Raw genomic sequence first — 23,135 nt, 5'->3', positions numbered from 1 at the left:
CCTGGTTAGTACAACTTTGCTAATCAGGGCAGTACACAAGCCTGTTCACCACGTTAAGGTATTATTATTATTATTATTATTATTATTATTATCATTGTTGCGAACGAAGTGAGTGACCTTATATGAAATGACAAAATTTTCGCAAACGAATCTCACCCAACCCAGAGCCCAGTCAACCGATAGCCCAATCATTCCCATTTATTATCATCGCCGGGTGGTGGTGGTGATGTTTTTGCAGCGGGGTCAATAACTCCTATACCAATAAATATATTCAAACGAATTTTTAGGGAGTATTTAGATATATAGATACTGTATAAGTTTTGTTTCTGAAATTTTCCTGTTCATACCAGCTATAAGCACGCCCTGGATGTCACTTTTGTTCGTAAGTGACGTCTTTTAGCTGAAAAATCAGTGAGGACCCGCAAACTACTCCTGGAATTTTACAGATATCCAACTGATTTTAGCAGGATTTGATTGGTGCTATGTGAACTACATTCATATAATTTTCCTATTGATACTTGCCTTAGAAAAGTCACCGTAGCCCTTTTTCTATATCCTCGGGAGGCCGATTTTGACGGCGCTGTAAATTACTCGTAGAATACTTCACATAACTGAATAAAATTTTCAAGGATTTATGGGATGGATACTTACTTTGTCCATACCAATTTTCAGGTTGATATATGCTATAGAAACGCCACAGCCATCGTTTATTTCGGTTTGGGTTGAATGGTTAATTTTGGCGGTGTAGTAAATTGTTCCTAGAATAATTTCGATATCCAAATGAATATTTCTGGTATTGATTGGAAACATAGCTTCTCGGCTCCTGTCAAATTCTATGGTAATATTACTATTGAAAAAACATAGCTATGATGTTGCATTCTTAAATATGCTGTTAAATGTTGCAACATTACTGTGAACTACGTGATAGTGAGTGATATAAACGTGTGACAATGCCGATCTCATAAATAGTATCCGTCCCGAGTTTCTACTTATTATTATTATTATTATTATTATTATTATTATTATTGTTGTTGTTGTTATTATGATTATTATTTATTGGGTATATTGATTCTTTCGTGAATAACTTACTTTTGTTTGTAATTGGAAATAATGAGGCATATTAACAGAATTTGTAAAGTGAAAAGATACGTTAGTAAAAAAATATCTAAAACAGGTTTAGAAATATTTGAGTCCGTGTAAATACGTTGCTGATTTTTCCAAAAAAAATATTGAAAATGCCAAAAGTTGCCTGCGACAGGGAATTTATATTTCAAAGAGAAGCACGCTGCAGAAATTTCCTATAATATATATTACATCACAACGCACAATAGAAAATGCTTTAATCAACGCACAATACAAAAAAGCACGCATTAATGTTTTTTTCAAGAGAAAAAAATTCATTGTAATTGAAAAAATTTTTGGGCACAGCAAATTGTTTACATGATCACAGTAGGGAACTTTATAAATTACTGCGATGCATCATTTATAATGGGTGTTTTTTATCTTTAAAAAGCCCAGTAAGAAAAAAATCTATAACAAAAATGGAAAGTCTTTTATGGATATTTAGTTTTCTGCAGCATATTATGGTTTTACCAGAGATCAAAGAGGAACAAAATGTGCTTTTTAAAGCTTTCAAACTAGTTTGCATACGCTTACTTCCATATGAAAGATTAGATTAGCCTTTTATGCAAGCATGTAAAAGCTTTAAGCATGTAAAAGCTTTATGCATGTAAAAGCTTTAAGCAGGTAAAAGCTTTAAACAGGTAAAAGCTTTTCATATAAGGATTTTCGCTGTTATATCCATTCACAGTTGAATAAGTTAAATGATAACTTTCGGTATGTTTAACAATGCATGCATCTCAAATGTATCTTGGGATTCAACTTTCTTAGGCTAAGAAAATTAAACGTTTTCCTCTTTTCTACATTATATATATATATATATATATATATATATATATATATATATATATATATATATACATATATATATATATATATATTTATATATATATATATGTATATATATATATATATATATATATATATATATATGTATATGTATATATATATATATATATATATATGTATACTGTATAAATATATATATATATATGTATATATATATATATATATATATATATATATATATATATATATATATATATATATATACTGTATATATATATATATATATATATATATATATATATATATATATATATACAGTATATATATATATATATATATATATATATACATATATGGATACTGTATAAATATATATATATATATATATATATATATATATATATATATATATATATATATATATATATATATATAAATATATATATATATATATATATATATATATATATATATAAATATATATATATATATTTATATATATATATATATATAAATATATATATATATATATATATATATATATATATATATATATATATAATATATATATATATATATATATATATATATATATATATATATAAATATATATATATATATATATATATATATATATATATATATATATATAAATATATATATATATATATATATATATATATATATATATATATATATATATATATATATATATATATATAAATATATATAAATATATATTATATGTAATTTGTAAATGTGAATATAAGTATTAAAATGGATTTAGCAAGCTTTTTTTGTTAATCTGAATAACAAATTAACCGACTGAATACTATTTCAGGCTGCTTGGTATATATATATATATATATATATATATATATATATATATATATATATATATATATATATATATATATATATATATATATATACTTCTCTTTTGTTATGACTCATTTTTCTTTTGCCTACACATACACCGAATAGTCTGGCACTCTATTCTATCTTATTTCTCTTCCTATTGTTGTTTTCAAATTCTTTTATATTATGTATATAAAATATTTTTAATTTAATGTTGTTACTGTTTTTAGAAATATTTTATTTTAATTTTTCCTTACTTGTCTTAGTTTATTTATTTCCTTTTTTCCTTTCCTCACTGTGCTATTTTCCCGGTTGAAGCCTTTGTGTATCTAGAATCCTGGTTTTCCAACTATAGTTGTAACTTAGTTTATAATAATAATAATAATAATAATAATAATAATAATAATAATAATAATGATAATAATAATAATAATAATGATAATAATAATAATAATAATAATAATAATAATTATCCAGCTGTTACCAAGTTGTGGAATGATCTTCCTAATCGAGTAGATGAATCAGTAGAACTTCAAAAGTTCAAAGTTGGAGCAAATGTTTTTATCTTACAAGGCTGACATGAGTTTTTTTATAGTTTATATATGACTTATCTGTTTTTGACGTTAATAGTTTATATATGACATATCTATTTTGACGTTGTTACTGTTTTTAGAATGATTTATTGTTAGTTTGTTCCCATTATTTATTTATTTCCTTATTTCCTTTCCTTACTGGGCTATTTTTCCCTATTGGAGCCCTTGGGCTTAAAGCATCTTGCTTTTCCAACTAGGGTTGTAGCTTGGCTAGTAATAATAATAATAATAATAATAATAATAATAATAATAATAATAATCTTCACTGGCTGAAATCGTATTTCATTGGTTAATTTGTTATTCTGAGTAGAAATGAATAACTTACTTATACCCCTCTAGTTATCTCGATAGAATGTATCACATGGCTTTGAAATATTCATTCTTCTTGAGAAATTATGTAAGGCACTTGAATATTTCCAAATGTTCTTACAAAAATAAATTACATTTGCATTTTTTATAAAGGTCTAGTAGTCTGATTTTGAAAAAATTCTTTTTTAGTATTTATATTAGATTGTTTTCTTTTTTTAAGTTTTTATTGAATTTGTGTTATTTTTATGCAATTAAAATATAACATATGCTCCACAATGTTCATTAATTAGGTACTAATTTTTCAATAATATCGACAGAGCGGAAAGTATTTTTGGTTTAATAAGTCATATTTTCTATATTCAATTCTATTAATATCTTGTATATATTGATGGTTTAATATTGTTTTGTATTATTAGATAACGATATAATAGTTTATAGATATTGGAATACGAAAATTACTGACACGCGGTGTGAGAATTTACAGACTAAAATTTTCGTCTGTCCACCTGACAATATATCCTCCAACCTTTTCCTTAGATTCCAAAGGTTTTTTACTTCCTTATTCATTAATTTTTTTTTCCAAATTCTTCACAAGTTCTAGGTTTCATCCATAAAAAAAGGGGGGGTGGCTTTTTAATTTTTTTACTGATTAATTATAAGTAGTCTTCAGTATATTTCGTAAGTCATCTTTTGCTTCCCCAGGAAAAGAAAATAGCGAGAGTAGTCTACTATACATATCCTAAAAGAACGGTTCCAAAGAAAAAAAGAATAGCGAGAGTAGTCAACTATATATATCCTAAAAGAACGGTTGCCCAGGAAAAAAAATAGCGATAGTAGTCTACTATATATATCCTAAAAGAATGGTTCCCCAAGAAAAGAAAATAGCGAGAATAGTTTTCTATATATATCCAAAAAAGAACAGTTCTCTATAATCATTGCTATATACATAAGAGAAAAGGTCACCTGTCTGTCTCTTTCTCACAACTTTTGGCTGTTTCGGCCGTAGGAGAAAATTGGTGGGATGGGAAATGTCATAGAAAAAGAATTTCATTTTGAAGTATAAATGTTGAGATTATGATCTAATGCCGAGGCCATCAGGTTGCCACTGCGTGTTTTACTATTGCATAAAAAAATCCGACTTGTGATCTCACTTGGGAAATCCTGTCTATATTATTCTTCATATTCACTATTTTTTAATTTTTTTCTTAATGTTATTGGAATGTATGACTTCTAGGAACTTATTGCTTTGGAATATCAAGTTGAAATGGTTTTCCTATTGATATTTTCCCTAACTGGAAACATTAACTTTATTTTGCATGACTTTCATGGTACGTAGATACAAACCAGAAAAATACCATATTGTTTAAGGAACTATCACGATGCAAAGTTTCTTTAACAACCCGAACCCCCCCCCCCCTCATCCTTGTAAGGAAGTTGAAGTGAGTGGTAGGAACTTGTCACTGATCGTTTGCGCACTCTCTCTTTCTCTCTCTCTCTCTCTCTCTCTCTCTCTCTCTCTCTCTCTCTCTCTCTCTCTCTCTCTCTCTCTCTCTCTCTCTCTCTCTCTCTTCCACTTCAGTAGTAATAACTCAAGATTCTCACGATTCCTTGCTTTATTTCAAGAATAATTCGTTATTCCAACTCTTACGATGTTCTATTTGAATCTCTCTCTCTCTCTCTCTCTCTCTCTCTCTCTCTCTCTCTCTCTCTCACTTCAGTAGTAATGACTCAAAACTCTTGCGATTCATTGCTTTTTTTCAAGACTAATTCGTTGTTCCAACTCCTGCGATTTTATATTTAAATCTCTCTCTCTCTCTCTCTCTCTCTCTCTCTCTCTCTCTCTCTCTCTCTCTCTCTCTCTCTCTCTCTCTTTCTTCTCCTTCAGTAGTAATTACTCAAAACTCTCACGATTCATTGTCTTTTTCAAGACTGATTCGTTATTCCAACTCCTACTATGTTATATTTAAATCTCTCTCTCTCTCTCTCTCTCTCTCTCTCTCTCTCTCTCTCTCTCTTCCACTTCAGTAGTAATGACTCAAAACTCTCACGATTCATTGCTTTTTTTCAAGACTAATTCGTTGTTCCAATTCCTGCGACGTTATATTTAAATCTCTCTCTCTCTCTCTCTCTCTCTCTCTCTCTCTCTCTCTCTCTCTCTCTCTCTCTCTCTCTCTTCCCCTTCAGTAGTAATTACTCTAGACTCATGATTCCTTGCTTTTTCACGACTAATTCGTTATTACAACTCATACGATGTTCTATTTGAATCTCTCTCTCTCTCTCTCTCTCTCTCTCTCTCTCTCTCTCTCTCTCTCTCTCTCTCTCTCTCTCTCTCTCGATATCAAAGAAGTTGGTCAATACTTAGCGATTCATTGAATGCCAAATAGGTTTGCAATATAGAACAGCAACTTTACGAGCCAATTCCGATTCTGTTGTATTATTTTTATGTTCCCTTTTCCACTATCTGCTTCTTGGAATATCTGACTTAACTTCACTCATGGTCCTTATAATACGTAATTTTCTCTATATAAATATTTTTTCTATCTTTATTTTTTCAGCAAGGAATAATTAGTACAGTTATTTAGTTAGTCAACATGGTTGCCTGTTTCCGAATAATTAAGACTCCGGCCTTGTAATTAGCTTTGATCTAAGGAATCTGGTATTCGCATAGAAAGCTATGAAATCGTATGTATATATATAAATATATATATATATATATATATATATATATATATATATATATATATATATATATATATATTTAGTGTGTGTGTATGTCCCTTTCTGAATGGGGATACCAAACGTGGTGAAAGTGGTTGTGTGTAGCCTTACTAGCAAACCTTACTAGGATGGTTTGCTGTGAGCGATGGGGCTAAAGTCTACCACTATCACCAACCCAGAGTGACCAAATCCCAGACATGACCAAGAAATATCTGAAGCCTTTTATCTGCTGTGGACTTGAAACAGTTACATTTGTTGTTGGTATTATACATACACACACACACACACACACACACACACACACACACATATATATATATATATATATATATATATATATATATATATATATATATATATATATATATATGTATGTATATTATTTATGCATATATATATATATATATATATATATATATATATATATATATATATATACATATATATATATATATATATATATATATATATATATATATATATATATATATATATATATATATATATATATATATATATATATATGTATGTATGTATGTACAGTATATACATATATCCCTTATGAACGGGGATACCATAATGTGGTGAAAGGGTTTGCGTTTCGCCATGATCAGCTAAGCTGTACTAGTCAGGGCCACCATGCTAGGTTGAAAGTTTCTTGATTTCCATAAATCCATGTAAAGAAAGAAGATATGTTGACGGACAATGTGATGAATTGAACGTCGAGATAGAAAAAAAAATCCTTTTTAAAGCACAAAATATCAAGCAGGAATTAATGTTAGATGGATGTTGAAACGAAAACTACTTTATTGTTTTAAAATACATATTGAAGAATTGTCTACAATCTTTCATATTCAAAATAAAAAGTAAAGATTTCTCTACTGGCGAACGTAGAAGGTAAAGATGACTCACACAGTTCACCAAAAAAAAAAAAAAAAAAAAAAAATATTTTTTCTGATCATAGTACTTTTTACTTTTTTTGCAATAATCACAACATTTATACCAGCAACCACTACACTGATATGTTTAATTATGACATCTCCATTTCTGGGGAATTACCTTTTTTCCCCTCTACATTCACAACTCCAAGTACAGATCACTTTGCCTCTGATATGATCCCCAAGCTGAAATCTGACAATGGAAATTAGGCTGTTAAATAAAAGCAGATGTGTTTTATAAAGACTTAATATCAATATGGATGAAGGAAGAAGTATTGGAGCTGGTCCGTGAAAGTTATAAATGTTTGTTTTCTCAATGTTTGTATGTAATGGTTATGTTTATGTTACGATGGGTCTTCATGGGTATAGGTAACATCCAAAAATATGAAAATTAAAGTAATCGAAAGTATATATATATATATATATATATATATATATATATATATATAAATCTATGTGTATGTATATGTATATGTATATATATATATATATATGTGTGTATATATATATGTATATATATATATATATATATATATATATATATATATATATATATATATATATATATATATATATATATGTACATATATATATACATATATATATATATATATATATATATATATATATATATATATATATATATATATATATATATATATATATGTCTGTATGTGTCCATCTGTGTATCTGTGTTTGTGTGTGTATGTGCATGTGTACGCGTTTGTATACATATACTCAAGTATGTGGAAGTAGTTAATCCAATAAGAGATATGAAGGTAATAGCTCCCTCTGTATAACGACTGGAATAACCAAAGAGTAAAGATATAGCACACCTGTTATCAATATACAATCATGTTTCTACTTCACAGTATATCTATATGATCTATTTGTTGACATTCATTTCAAGAAATTTATGTCTTCAAAAATAGGAAGAGGAAACGTCCTTATTTTAAAGAGATTAATTACTAATGACTTTTTCCTATACAGATATACATAAAATTAGATGTATATATGCATACAATCATATATACTGTATGTACATATAAATATATATACACACATATATATATATATATATATATATATATATATATATATATATATATATATATATATATATATATGTATATATATTAATGTATATATATATATATATATATATATATATATATATATATATATATATATATATATATATATATATATATATATATATATAGTGACTATTTCATATATTTATTAGTTAGTTTCTATCAAATGATATGATACAATTTAGAACAAAGTTTTACCCCTAATACCGTCTGTAAAGTCGATGCCTAATTATGTTGATTTTTTTTTACGCCAATCGTTTAGTTAAAAGCGAGACTGCTCTCGTGTATAAATCTGTAGATTCTGATTTCATACTTTTTTTTTCATTATGTTTTTATTCATCGACTATGCAGACTTCAGATTTTTATTTTCATTATCATATGCTTTGGTTTCCTTGATTCAGTTCATCTGCAAGGGCATAAGGCACAAATGTCTATTTTCACGCAATGTCTGAATTTGATTACACATTTGACTGGAAGTTCGTAGATACCGCCAAACTAAGAATAAAAAATTAGTGATTTTCAAATTCCAGACAAAAAGTTCCATATTCTAATTAAACTGTAGATCTAGATTAATAAAGTTTACATCTTCCCCTTTAAGCTTTTTTATATCATTGTTTTTTTTTTTTAGGTTATTCTAAGGTACGAAAATAATAATTATTTTTCTGCACATATTCAGTGACACCATTCCTAATGGATACTACTAATGTTATAAAAAAAAGAAACTATAAATATGTATTTGAATAAATATATATTCACTTTTTTCTTTGATACTTCCACATGACTTATTGCATGACTAACACTATACTACGTTCTTAAAAAAATCATTAGATTTTTCATTACTGGTAAACACTGACACTTTGGAATTATTTTCTTCGTTTTGTTGTGATTGAAAACACTTCAATAACTCAGGCTCCCAAGACTTCATATATATATATATTTTTAAACCATTTTGTAATTAAATTCAGGAGTGATAACGTTTTTGTAAGGTTTTATTTAAATTTGAGAGATATTTTATTATTTCAAAGAAATTTCAATACCCAAATTTGAAGATGTGTGGCATCTCTTATAAATATATCCATTTTATTTTGAATTGTTTTTCTTTAGTTATGAGGCATTTAGACCCAATAACGCACGATTATCTTAGTGGCATCCTCAAGCAGAGAAAATGAGAACTATTGAAGATTGGAACTTAAGTTTTGTTACTTTATTACGACAGAACAGCTGGATATAAGACAATCACATCAAACACTTTTTGGAGAAATATTGGAATCTTCCTCTTCAGGAACTCTGATTTCTTCCAATAATCTGAAAAGAAAAAAAGGTCAAAATTAGTAACTAAAATTTAGATAGTGCAGTTACTGAATGTATATATCAAAATCATTTATAAAAATGACACCCATAACCTAATACATATACGATATTACATGCACATGCAAACAGTATTCAGACACACACACACACACACACACACATATATATATATATATATATATATATATATATATATATATATATATATATATATATATATATATATGAATATATATATATATATATATATATATATATATATGTATATATATACATATATATATATATATGTATATATATATATATATATATATATATATATATATATATATATATATATATATGTATATATATACATATATATATATATATATATATATATATATATATATATATATATATATATATATATATATATGTATATATATATATATATATATATATATATATATATATATATATATATATATAAGATCAGTCTCTAGGGCATTGGTACTTTCCCTTAGGTCTGCCATTGATATATATATATATATATATATATATATATATATATATATATATATATATATATATATATATATATATATACATATATATATATATATAACGGATTTTGAGCGATGCGAAAAATCTATTTTTGGGTGAGATGGCCATGTCGTCCTGATGGAAGTTCCTATAGGGTAGCTTCCTAGGGTATATTACAACTACGGCGATATTCCCAGAGAATTTACCTTAAGGTACCAGAATTCTAACTCCTGGAGCGAGTATCCCTCGTGAAAGGGATATCGCGACATATCAGAGGACGTATTCTAGACACGTCACATGGCAATCTACATCCTGGACAGAGATTTCGTCTCGTAGGAGGTGATTGACGAGATACGAATTCGGGAAAGAAAAAGGGGGAGCCGCTCCCAAGGCTTCCCTATCCCCCGATTCGTATGCGTGCCTGGCGCCAATCCTGGCGCCATCTGTATTCCTTGTAGCGTACACGAGGTGCTACAGATACTGTATGTAGGGAGGGGTCCTACAGCCCTTTCTTAGAAAGGCAAGGGCGGGTCCATCAGGACGACATGGCCATCTCACCCAAAAATAGATTTTTCGCTTCGCTCAAAATCCGTTTTTTGGGCTCAAGCCATGTCGTCCTGATGGAAGTGTACCAGAGCATTACTGTATCTGTGGATTCTCAGAACGTGCCGTACTCCCCGGAGGTAATTTTTTCCCGGTCGACTAGACCTAGAGACCTAAGATGTTACCGTTATACATCTTTTCAACTAACTATAAACTATGTTAGAGCCTCCTGCCCCCTACAGGGAAGAGTCCTACTAGACTCTGGAAAAGTCTCGAAGAGTACATATATCTATGTATGAATACCAGGCAAGCTAATATAGTGGTCTCGCCCTATATTAAGTAAAGCATAGTTTGTAAAGGACCACTGCGTCAATATGAAATATCGACCAGTTTTCCGCACAATACTTGTATTGGACAAAGGTTTTATATCCGCATAGGAGGAAAACCAATGCAACATAGCTTGCATAAAGGAACAATTCTATTAGAATTATCCCAGATAAGGTACATAGAATGAATGCTCAATTATACCAATAAATTGACACAGGTGAAGGAGACGCAAGGTTCTCAAGAACCAGATTATTGACAGGCAATAAATAGACAGGTTAACCACAATTATATATATATATATATATATATATATATATATATATATATATATATATATATATATATATATATATATATATATATATATATATATATATATATATATATAAGAAGAGGATAACCCAAAACTTTAAGCATAAGTATGATAGTAAACAGAGCTTGTTTGTCTGAAAGAAAAAACATTAGATGCCACTTTTAAGATACCGAGGTATCAAAGTCATAAAAGCCTGTATTACAAATCAATGACATTAGCGTTAGAAACGCTCGGCACACATGTCTGCACTTATGCTAGGTTCACCTTCAGAAATGAAACAGTCTGGATGGGCAACACAGTGCCCTCACTTAGTTTGTAGTACAGTATGTAACTACACACTCACCCTGGAATTAATCGTCCCAATTAAGACCACTGTTCCTCGCAGAGTTAAACAGTAGGGTTAACACCGCGACCCACTGCTACCACAGATCTCTTTTAGTTCCTCTACTTGCTTCGCATAGTGGCGAAAGAACACTCTGGAAGACTTCCAGCCAGTGTATGAACGGAGATGTTCAAAATCCATACAATTAAAGAAATTTAAGAATGAGGCAACTTTCCTCGGATCGTGACCTGCGGGTGTATTGTCAGGATCCGCTCTGCGAATAAAATATGTGATTTTCGCTCTGAGTTGATTCAGAGATAAATTTGAGCCTGATGTTTCTCCCCTGAATAGTTGACCACCCTTGAAGTCTGAAGTTCTATGAAGATAGACCTTTAGGCATTCTACTGGACATAGAGATGCATCTTCTTTCAGAGGGCAGATTCTCCAGGGACCCCACCTGTTGGTGGGTAACTCATTCTTGGCGAGAAACGTAGGATCCGGAAACAGGTTCAGTTCTTCCCCATCCAGGAACTGAACACGACCTGCCTCTCTCGAGAGGCTACAATCTCACTAACCCTGGCCCCGGACGCGAGTGCAAAATAGGAAAATAACTTTTTGTGTCAAATCCTTTAACGCACACTCTTCATTGCTCAACAGAGAAGCGAAATGAAGAACTTGTCTAAAGACCATGAAATGGGCTTTGGAGGTGCTGAAGGTCTGAGCCTAGCACAGGCTTTCAGGACTTTATTAAAGATCTCGTTACCTAGGTCGACCTGGAAGGCATATAGAATGGGTCTTGTCAAAGCAGACTTACACGCTGAAATCGTGTTCGCTGCCAACCCTTGACCATGGAGGTGGGGAAAAAGATAAGCAGAAGTCTGTCAAGATCTCCTGCGGAATCTTCGCCTTGACAAAAGGCCACCCATTTTCTCCAAGATGACTCATATTGCCTTCTAGTAGATTTGCACTTATATTCCTCAAGGAAGTCTATACTGGCTTTCGAAATCCCGAAACGCTTTCTCACCGCTAGGGAGAGAAAATCATGAACTGCAGGGTCCGGGTTTTCTGTAATGAAGCGCAGACAGTTGACTTCTGGACTCGCTGGGTCAGAACTGGATCTGGTAGTGGTACAAACTTCAGCTACAGTTCCAATGCCAGGAGGAACCACACGCTGTTCGGCCACTTGTGGGCCACTATTGCCGCTACCCTTTGAAGGATCTCAGTTTGTTGAGGACCCTCAACAGAAGGTTGTGAGGAGGGAACAGATAAATCTTGGACCATCTGTTCCAGTCGAGGGACATCGCGTCCACTGCTTCCGCTAAGGGGTCCTCGTACGGGGCACGTACAGGGGCAACTTCTTGTTGTCTTTCGTCGCAAAGAGGTCTATCTGCAGTTCTGGGACTGATTCAGAATGAAGGAGAATGATCCTGCGTCTAAGGACCATTCCGACTCTATCGGTGTGAACCTGGATAGAGCGTCCGCTGTCACATTGCGGACTCCTTGAAGGTGAACTGCCGACAGGTACCACTTCTTCTTTTCCGCCAATCGGAAGACGGCCAACATCACCTGGTTGAGAGGTGGTAACCTCGATCCTTGTCGATTCAAGTATCTCACAACTACCTCGCTGTCTATCACCACTTTATGTGGAACGAATGACGCGGGGAGACTTTCTTTAAGGTAAGGAGCACTGCCCTAGCTTCTAGAAAGTTTTATGAGAAAGGTCTTGAATAGCCTGGACCAAGTCCCCTGGACTTTTTTCCGATGAGAGTGACCTCCTCATCCCTCCTTCGAGGCGTCTGAGTGAATCGTCACTGACGGGGGAGGTGGCTGAAGAAGAACCTGACTTCTTTAGATGTCTGGCTTGGGACCAAGGCCTGAGAAGAGTACTTAGCCGAAGCGGCTGGTCTTCTCAGATCTCTTCACGCGTTTGATGCATAACTTCTCCAAACTCCGATTGCATCTTTTAGCTGTGCTCTTAGCACTGGGTCTGTCACCGAAGCAAACTGGAGAGAGCGCAGTACTCTCTCCTGCTCGTGTCTTGATATCCTTTCGGAATCTTGAAGTCTCTTGACAGAACCCGCTATCTCCTTCCTTTTCTTCGCCGGGGTGGAGAAACGGTGTGACAAAAGGTCCCAGTGGATCTTAGCCACTGGAACTTTTGAGATGGAGAAAGTCGAGACTTTTTCTGTTGATCTTGAAGCCTAGGTACTCTAGGAACTGGATCACTTGACTGGAAGCTTGCAAGCATTCTGTCTCGGATGCTGCCCACACCAACCAGTCGTCCAGGTAGGCTATTACCTGAATTCCCTTTAGGCGAAATTGTTTGAGAGCTACGCTCGCAAGCTTCGTAAAAATCCTTGGGGCTATGTTTAGCCCGAATGGCTTGGCTCCAAAGGCGTATAGTCTTCGTTGTAGCCTGAACCCTAGGTAGGGGGAGAGTCGATGGCTAATTGGAATGTGCCAGTAGGCGTCTGACAAGTCTATAGAGACGGTTATGCCCTCTTGGGCAGTAAGGTCCTTATGTGTTGCAGTGTTAGCATTTTGAATTTGCAATTCACTATGAACTTGTTAAGTGGCGACAAGTCCAGAATGACTCTGAGCTTTTCCGAGTCTTTCTTGGGAACACAAAACAGCCTCCCTTAGAAATTGATGGGCTTCACCCTTTTTCTCCAACAGTTCTTGAACGTACTCCTCTATAACGGGGGTGGAGTGTTGGAAAAACCGAAGGTACGGGGGTGGAGTGCTGTACCAGCTCCCGCCCAGTCCATTCTTGAGTAGGCTGTGGGCCCAGGGATCGAAGGTCCACCGATCCCGAAATTTCAGAAGTCTCCCTCCTACCGGTATCACCTCACTTGGACTGCCGTCCTGAGGTCTTGCCTTCCTGACCACGACCACCCCTGAATCCCCTTCCCCTTGAGGGGCGTCTAGACGAGCCTCTGGCTGCTCCTCTAGGCTTTGCTCGAAAGGAAGTAGACTGCCCTTCGAACGCTGGGGTGAATGCCGTGGACTGTGTCGACACGGCCTGGGGTACCCACTGAAAGGTGGTCGGGGTTTGTGCCACGATCTGGGGCACTGGGGGCAATGGCAATTGCAGTTGCTGTTGCTGTCTAAGAGGCTTGGCTGGCCGAGACGGTAAACCTAGTCCTCATAGTCTTCCTCTTTGGTTGAGGACCCTCATCCGGGGAAGACTTTCTTTTGATAGCAAGGCCCCACTTCTGGAGAAGGTTTCTATTCTCCAAGGCGGCTTTATCAACAACTTTTTTGACCAAGTCGGTAGGGAAAAAGGTCTTTTCTCCAAATGTTGGAGGAGATTAGTTTCTTTAGCTCGTGCCTCACCGTAGCCGAGGTAAACACGAACTCCCTACAAGCTCTCCTTGCCTTGACGAAGCCATAAAGGTCCTTCGTCACTGTGGCCAGATGAGGCTTGGCCACTACCATGAACATTTCATGGACCTTGGGGTCACTTGCCATCGTCTCGAGAGTAGTCTGAAGAGACATTGAGGCAGTCAATCTTTCTTTTGTATCGAACTCACTTCGCAAAAGAAAATCAGACATCTTAGGGAGGTCCTTGCCGAACTGACGTCCGGCAATATCAGCCTCCAACTTTCCCACTGAGAACGTAAGATGGACGTCCTTCCAGTCTTTGTGGTCCATAGGCAGGGCCAGCGACAAGAGTTTACACTCCTTTAGGGAGGGGCAAGACTTGCCGGCTTCGATTGCTTTTAGTACAGCCAGAAACCCTTTCTGTAAAAGGGGGAAGGCTCTAGTAGGCGAGGACACAAAGGAAGGGAGCTTCCTATTCAATGCAGCTACCTTTGAGTTAGAGAAGCCCCTCTCTTTCATCGAGGATGAAAGTAGAGCTTGAGCCTTAGCATGGTCCATCACTATGACCTCCTTCGGCTCTGTCTCCTCCTTTGAAGCTGGTTCCTTCCTCAGCCGGACATAACAGTCCGGATATGATGCCTTGCTGGGCCAGAATTCCACCCTCCAGGGGAACTGAGCCCAGCTTATCCGAGATGACGATCTTTCCAGTCGTCATTGGCATGTGCTCAGCCTACCTCCATGGGTTAGCATCTGAGCACAAGGGAAGGTCTTTCACATTGAGCTTTTTCTGGGGCCTATGTGATTCTGCAAGGCACTGCATTCGCAGTTCCATTGCAGCCGCCTTCTCCTGATTCTCCTTCTGCATTTGTTGGCTCATTCCAACAATAGAAGAGAGGGCCTGTCCCAGCTCTACTGGGAGACCGGCCGATGTAGAGGGGCTTGAACTTCATCCTGGGCTTCTGCCAGGAGGTCTTCCTCCTGACACCCGTCCACATCAGACATCCTGTCATTTAGCTGGATGTCTTGCATCGCGACCGCGACTTCAGCATCCACCTGGATCTGAACTTAGGGGATCTCCTCTTGAGGCTGGGGAATCACTGCATCAGCTGATGCCTTAGGGAAAGGATACGCCCTCATCTTCTCACTTGGAAGATGAGGGCCAGAAGTGTTCTTTTGGAAGCCCCTTACCCAGGTACAAAGCTTCTTCCTAGCTATTTAAATGTCTCATTAATCAGGTTAGTGCACACAGTACATACCTGAGGGTCCCAATACCGGAGATCATCCTTGGAGACAGCGTATGCTGCGTGTCTCCTACAAAACTCATGTCCGCAGAGGTTCTTGCTGCTGACATTGCAGAAAGCACTTCCCCACTTCGGAGTGTCCTTCTGTAAAGAGAAGAAATTTCCATGGGTATCAAGTGAACTATGTATCACTGGATATGCATAGTATAGCATAACAATTCAGAAAGGAAAGACACACACTTGTGTTTCCCTCACAACCCATTGTTGCAGCCTTCCAGATAATAAAATCAAAAATGGTTTATCTCTTCTAGAGTAACCAATGCAAGGTTTCCAGAGGAAACAGTTGGAGCTCACACCTAAGCAATGATTTTAAAATCCTGGATAATAGACAGGGAAGAACTCAGCTTCCTATCTGAGGGCAACAGCAAAGGGATGTGCAAGAAAACACAATAGTGTTAGAAGATACAGTGCTGTACCAAAACCTTTACTATAGTTTTCTTCTTACTGTATATGCTATACAGAAGAATACTAGTACAGTATAGGGGGATGTGTGCCGTCCTGCCTTTGCCGGCCGGCACACACCACAACTAGCTTTAAAGTATACTACTTAACAGCTATAGGGCGGTAGCACTCTGGTTCAAATGCCTGTGCCGGTCGGCAGCAACTGCCGGCCGGTAACAGCCAGTGTTGGCCGGCAATGGCTGCCGGCCAGCAACTACACAAGGTAGTACCCAGCTGCCGGCCACACTCTTGGTGACCGGCAGACAAGGACTGACATAAGCCGGCCGGCAAAGGTACAAGACCGATGCCAGCCGGCAGCAAAAGAACCAGAGGACTACACCTGCCCGGCTGCCGGCCTCATAGGCCGGCAGCCGGGACAGGTACAGCACTAGAAGAAAAATAGAATGGATGCCGGGATAAGAGTGTACACAACCTCCAAGCCCGGCAACCGAAAGAGTGCATATAAGGAAGGGGAGAAACTAATTCAGGCTTCCTTGACCAATGCCGTCCGGCTCTGCCGGCAGGCATGGATGAGGGACCAAGAGAGGACCGGGCAGCACTCGAAAACATAAGACCCTTGCCGGCCAGCAGCTCTGCCGGCAGGCATGGATGAGGGACCAAGAGAGGACCGGGCAGCACTCGAAAACATAAGACCCTTGCCGGCCGGCAATGGGCTGAGTCAATTCCACATCCCAACCTATACTAGGTCCAGAAGTAGAACGACGTACAGTACAGTAAGACCCCTGCCGGCCAGCTCTGCCAGCCGGCAAGGTACAGTACAGTAATGGCTAGGCCATTACGGAGATAGAGGGGGAAGGGACAAGAGGGTCCTGCCAACCTTGCTTTAGTGACAGATCACCCGCAGCCAAGAAACTTATCTTAGCCTAAGGGAGATCTAAGGGGAAAGGCCAGTAATACTGCCAGCTTCCAGAGCACCAAAGCAAGGAAGGCGTTGCTACTCCCAAGGGAAGAACTTATCCTCCCCCGAGAACAGCAACAGGACTAGTCTGGTAGATCACAAAAGAAGGAATCGTAACTACAGAAACCTTCGGTAGTGACCTAAGGGAGCTAAGCTCCCTTTGTATGTGTTAGGTCAGCGAGGGGGACTCTGCCCCAAGCCAGACAACACAGACTCAGACTAAAAACTCTGTTGTTCTGTCCCTCTTGAACCATAACTACAGGAACAGGAAGGTACAGTAACACCCTAGTATAGTTTTATCGAAAATAAATTCGGAAAAAACCACTTAGGGATAAGCCCAAGGCTTAAACAGAGGGAAAGGGATTGCATACCTTCTCCGAAGAAAAGAAAGCAACCGGGGAGTATGATAAAGTATACTAAGGCTCCATAAGCAATTAGCCTAGGCACCAAGAGAATCGATTACCTAATTCACCGAAACTCACACGTATACAATCTTGGAAATATTCCACACAGTCTAAAATGTATAAAATATTGCCTAAAGCTTCAATAAAATTTTAATTACACTCGGAAAAACCAAAATCATGCATGAAGTACTAGGACCAAACGACTAGGCTACATGGCCTAGCGTAGACCAGAATGGCGAATACTTCGCCAAATAATACTAAGCACGAAAGGAAATCCTATGTAATGCTAAATAGCTAAAATTTATTAAAGCAAAACAACCAGGAATGTCGCTCTGACTAACTAATTTATACCTAGCGAGCGACAGTGTCCAGGACACCTCTGGTAGGCTACGGCTCTTGTATCAAAGATTAATCCTATTAATCACTCAAAATTTTACCAAGAGCCTACATTTATACATAACAGACACTATACTCAACTTATCAGAGGCCGACGAAGACGAAGAAGCCATGAAAAGTCGAATAAATCCAAGATTTGCGAGAAAAACAGGAAAAAACACCGAGTTGTTAAGCTACGCAAAAAGGAATACAGATGGCGCCAGGATTGGCGCCAGGCACGCATACGAATCGGGGGATAGGGAAGCCTTGGGAGCGGCTCCCCCTTTTTCTTTCCCGAATTCGTATCTCGTCAATCACCTCCTACGAGACGAAATCTCTGTCCAGGATGTAGATTGCCATGTGACGTGTCTAGAATACGTCCTCTGATATGTCGCGATATCCCTTTCACGAGGGATACTCGCTCCAGGAGTTAGAATTCTGGTACCTTAACCCTGGATAGGTACGGTGGGTCGTTTGCGACCCCGAGCGTCAAAAAAAAACAGGTTTTTCTCACGTGACTCACCCCTGTGACTGAATTTGTGGGTGATCGACCTGCAGGAGGTGTCTCCCCTACACGCTCTAGTAGTGTCCAGATGTGCATTGCTGTAGCTGTACTCCTTCCCCGATTTCTGAGACACGTCGGGGTCGTTCGCGTCCGAGTTTACCCTTCTGAGGTAGTTTGCATAATTATCAAAGTTATTACGTATTATGAAATTGTCGTAGAATGGTGCAACTTGTATAGGTTATCAGTTGTGGAAAGTCTTGGTGGATTGTTTGGCTACCATGTGCATGTTTTTTTTTTTAGTTAAAATGTCGTTCATCACCACGAGGACCATTTTACCGCGAGTGCCCCTTTTTCATTTTTTTTCATTTTTTTGCCAAGTCATTTTTCCGTAAGATATTGCCAAATAGTGTCGTAAAACTTTTGCTTGTTTAGTGTTGGAAAGTGTGTCTAGATGATCTGGCTACCCATGCATGACTTTGTTTTTGTCAGATACGACGTAGTTATTGGTATATTGGGTATTTAACTGCGGTTACCAATTTCTGTTTTTTTTTCAATATTTGTAAAAATTACTACGTAGTAAGGAATTGCCGTATATTATTCATTTTTTTTTCATGTTTATGTGTTAGAAAGTGTGCCTTGATGGTTGGGCTAACACGTGCATGTCTTTTTTTTTATCTGAGATGTCGTATATTAGAATGTCGGGCATTTTACCGCGAGTGTCCCTTTTTAATTTTTTTTAATTTTTTTGCCAAGTCATTTTTCCGTAAGATATTGCGAAATAGTGTCGTAAAACTTTTGCTTTTTTAATGTTGGAAAGTGTGTCTAGATGATCTGGCTACCCATGCGTGATTTTGTTTTTGTCAGATACGACGTAGTTATTGGTATATTGGGTATTTAACTGCGGTTGCCAATTTCTGTTTTTTTTTCAATATTTGTAAAAATTTACTACGTAGTAAGGAATTGCCGTATATTATTGATTTTTTTTTCATGTTTATGTGTTAGAAAGTGTGCCTTGATGGTTGGGCTAACACGTGCATGTCTTTTTTTTTTATCTGAGATGCCGTATATTAGAATGTTGGGCATTTTTCCGCGAGTGCCCCTTTTTATTTGTTTTGCATTTTTTTGCTTAGTCATGTTACCGTAAGGAATTGGCAAGTAGTGTCGCAAAACTTATATTTTTATATTGTTGGAAAGTGTTTCTAGATGATCTGGCTACCCATGCCTATTTTTTTTTTAGCCAGATATGGCGTATATATAAGTATGTGTTCGATTTTCCTGTGATTGCCATTTTTTAGTTTTTTCCCATTTCTTTCAAAATTACTACGTACTAAGGAACTATCACAGAGTAATATTTCATTTATATGTTTATTTGTCGGAAAATATGCCTTGATGGTTTGCCTAGCACGTGGCTGAAATTTTTTTTTTCTGAAATGCCGTATATTAGAATGGCCATTTTTCCACGAGTGCCCCTTTTTATTTGTTTTGCATTTTTTTGCTTAGTCATGTTACCGTAAGGAATTGGCAAGTAGTGTCGCAAAACATATATTTTTATAGTGTTGGAAAGTGTTTCTAGATGATCTGGCTACCCATGCCTATCTTTTTTTTAGCCAGATATGGCGTATATATAGGTATGTGTTCGATTTTCCGGTGATTGCCATTTTTTCGTTTTTTCCCAATTCTTTCAAAATTACTACGTACTAAGGAACTATCACAGAGTAATGATTCCTCTAGATGTTTATTTGTCGGAAAATTTTGTTTACTTTTTTTTTGATTGAATATCATCAAATTTTTTTAGCTAAAATATTGTTTTACATTTTTTTTTCGATTTTATTTCCCTTCAAAAAAATTTTTTTGGGTCAGAATTTTAATTTTATAGTCGTAAAATAATCGACAATTATCCAGCAACCCACCATACAATTTTTATGCATATCCAATAATAATTAGATTAGTAAATAACACCTTGAAATTGACATACCCTTCCTACATTTCAAGTGGCAGATTAGGGAGTCTGAGTCAGTGTGGTTGGCGGCCATTTTGTGGACATATCCGAAGCGTAAGCTGCCCTATCTATATATATTCTTGTTCCCTATAGAATTTGTGATATTTTGGTATATTTTTACCTGCATAAATATCATATTATATATTAAATATATGTATTTTTTTACAAAATTTCCAAGTACTCAAAAAATTACCTTTAGATATGGCCCCTGATATAAATGTAATTTACAAAATAATGAAGATTTTTTTACATATTTCTATTTTAGGATAACATATGTTTATTCCCTAAAAAAATTAGCCACTTCCTATTTCATTTGGGTACCCAAAAAAATTCATGAAATTTGGACAATTTTTTTTGGCCAAAAAAAGTTACCCTTTTTTTCTCATTTCAGATCTTCACCTCCATGGGTCTGACTTCATCCAAAATACATCAAGATGTGTCCTAAACATTCAAGAATCAATTCCTAAAAGGATTTGTGTATATATGTATAAACCGTTTTTTTATGAATTTTTATGTCAGGTCTTTTTTTTTCTACTTAATTTTTTAAAATATTTATAATAAATAGTTTTTCTGCAGATGAGTAGTATTTATCTTTACAGTTGTTTTAAGCATTCATTGAAGTTTTTTTTGGCAAAAGAAAAAAGGAGGTTACTGCAAAAACTGATTTTTCAAGAATTTTTTTTGGCGTCGGGGTCGTTCGCGTCCGAGTATACCCTTAAAGGGGTGTCCGAGGACCGTACCTATCCAGGGTTAAGGTAAATTCTCTGGGAATATCGCCGTAGTTGTAATATACCCTAGGAAGCTACCCTATAGGAACTTCCATCAGGACGACATGGCTTGAGCCCAAAAATATATATATATATATATATATATATATATATATATATATATATATATATATATATATATATATATATATATATATACATATATATATATATAAATATATATATATATATATATATATATATATATATATATATATATATATATATATATATATATATATATATATATATATGTGTGTGTGTGTGTGTGTGTGTGTGTGTGTGTGTATGAATGTACGTATCAATTCTATAGGTGTGTCAGATATAGTTTTACTCTTCACGTATCTTTATTACGAGACATGATTATGGAAGTGTTACTCTCAGAAAAACCTCTAAAACCATAACATTACTTCAACCTCTCTATTGGACTGCTACATAGTACCTTCCCGTTAGAGGCTATGACAACTCATTTACTGGGACACTATATAAATCTGTATATATCATAACTGATACAAAATCTCCATCTCACGACACGCCATCAACCCTTTGGCTCACAGTCGATTCCTTTGCAGTAATTTATGGTTCCTGGTTACTAAGCAGGCAGACCTATAGGCTTCCTTAAATGCCCCATCCTTAACCCACAAGGATGGTTAGGTTGAACACAGTACAAAAAGCTATTGAACTTGAGCGAGTATCGAACACCAGTCCAACAGGTCGTTAAGCAAGTTCGTTACCAATAGGCTACCACAAACTAAGGACATATTTCATCGTAAAAAAAAAAAAATCAATGTTAATGTATCATGTCTTCAAGGTTCACCTTTTGGTCGACTGGGCTCCGCATCCCAGGTGGTAGTTAAGTCCAGGGAATCTTCTTTATATAATCCACGCTGACGTAAATCCTTAGGTCAAGCAGGTCGTACCAGAGGTCTCTGGCTCGTCCGTCGACGGGGACACCTGGAAGGAGGAAAAAAGGAAAAAATATAGATTGCTAGTTTTTATTTATTTTTTATTCATTTATGTAATTAGGTAATTAGTTTAATCTGATAAAGATATAACTTACGTGATCGTTTTTTTTTTTTTTTTGCGAAGTATGTGAAAAAAATCCGTATCAACACGAAATATTAAATAGAAGAAACTAGTTTTAACCGGGTTTTCACGATACCTGAATTGGAGTTAAACGGAGAGATGTTACAAATTTATAAATGATAATTATATACATAAATACACAGGTAAAACAAACACACACACACACACACACACACACACACACACACACATATATATATATATATATATATATATATATATATATATATATATATATATATATACATACATGCA

At 35.4% G+C, this 23,135-nt stretch overlaps 1 protein-coding gene across 1 annotated transcript in view; it reads right to left on the bottom strand.

Annotated features, from left to right (window-relative positions):
- Nucleotides 1–8,552: 8,552 nt before the first annotated feature.
- LOC137649652 (uncharacterized) overlaps nucleotides 8,553–23,135 on the bottom strand; it is a 102,400-nt gene continuing 87,817 nt past the window's right edge. Inside the window, exons 7-8 of the mRNA XM_068382631.1 lie at nucleotides 22,612–22,748; nucleotides 8,553–9,723 (exon numbers count right to left, since the gene is read on the bottom strand). Of these exons, the coding sequence (XP_068238732.1) occupies nucleotides 22,648–22,748 (101 nt within the window). The 3' untranslated portion in view covers nucleotides 8,553–9,723; nucleotides 22,612–22,647. The remainder of the gene's footprint in view (nucleotides 9,724–22,611; nucleotides 22,749–23,135) is intronic.

Source organism: Palaemon carinicauda, chromosome 11, assembly GCF_036898095.1.
Source record: "Palaemon carinicauda isolate YSFRI2023 chromosome 11, ASM3689809v2, whole genome shotgun sequence".
Taxonomy (NCBI): domain Eukaryota; kingdom Metazoa; phylum Arthropoda; class Malacostraca; order Decapoda; family Palaemonidae; genus Palaemon; species Palaemon carinicauda.
The sequence above is the reverse complement of the archived record's forward strand: the minus strand, read 5'-3'. Positions and strand labels throughout refer to the sequence as shown.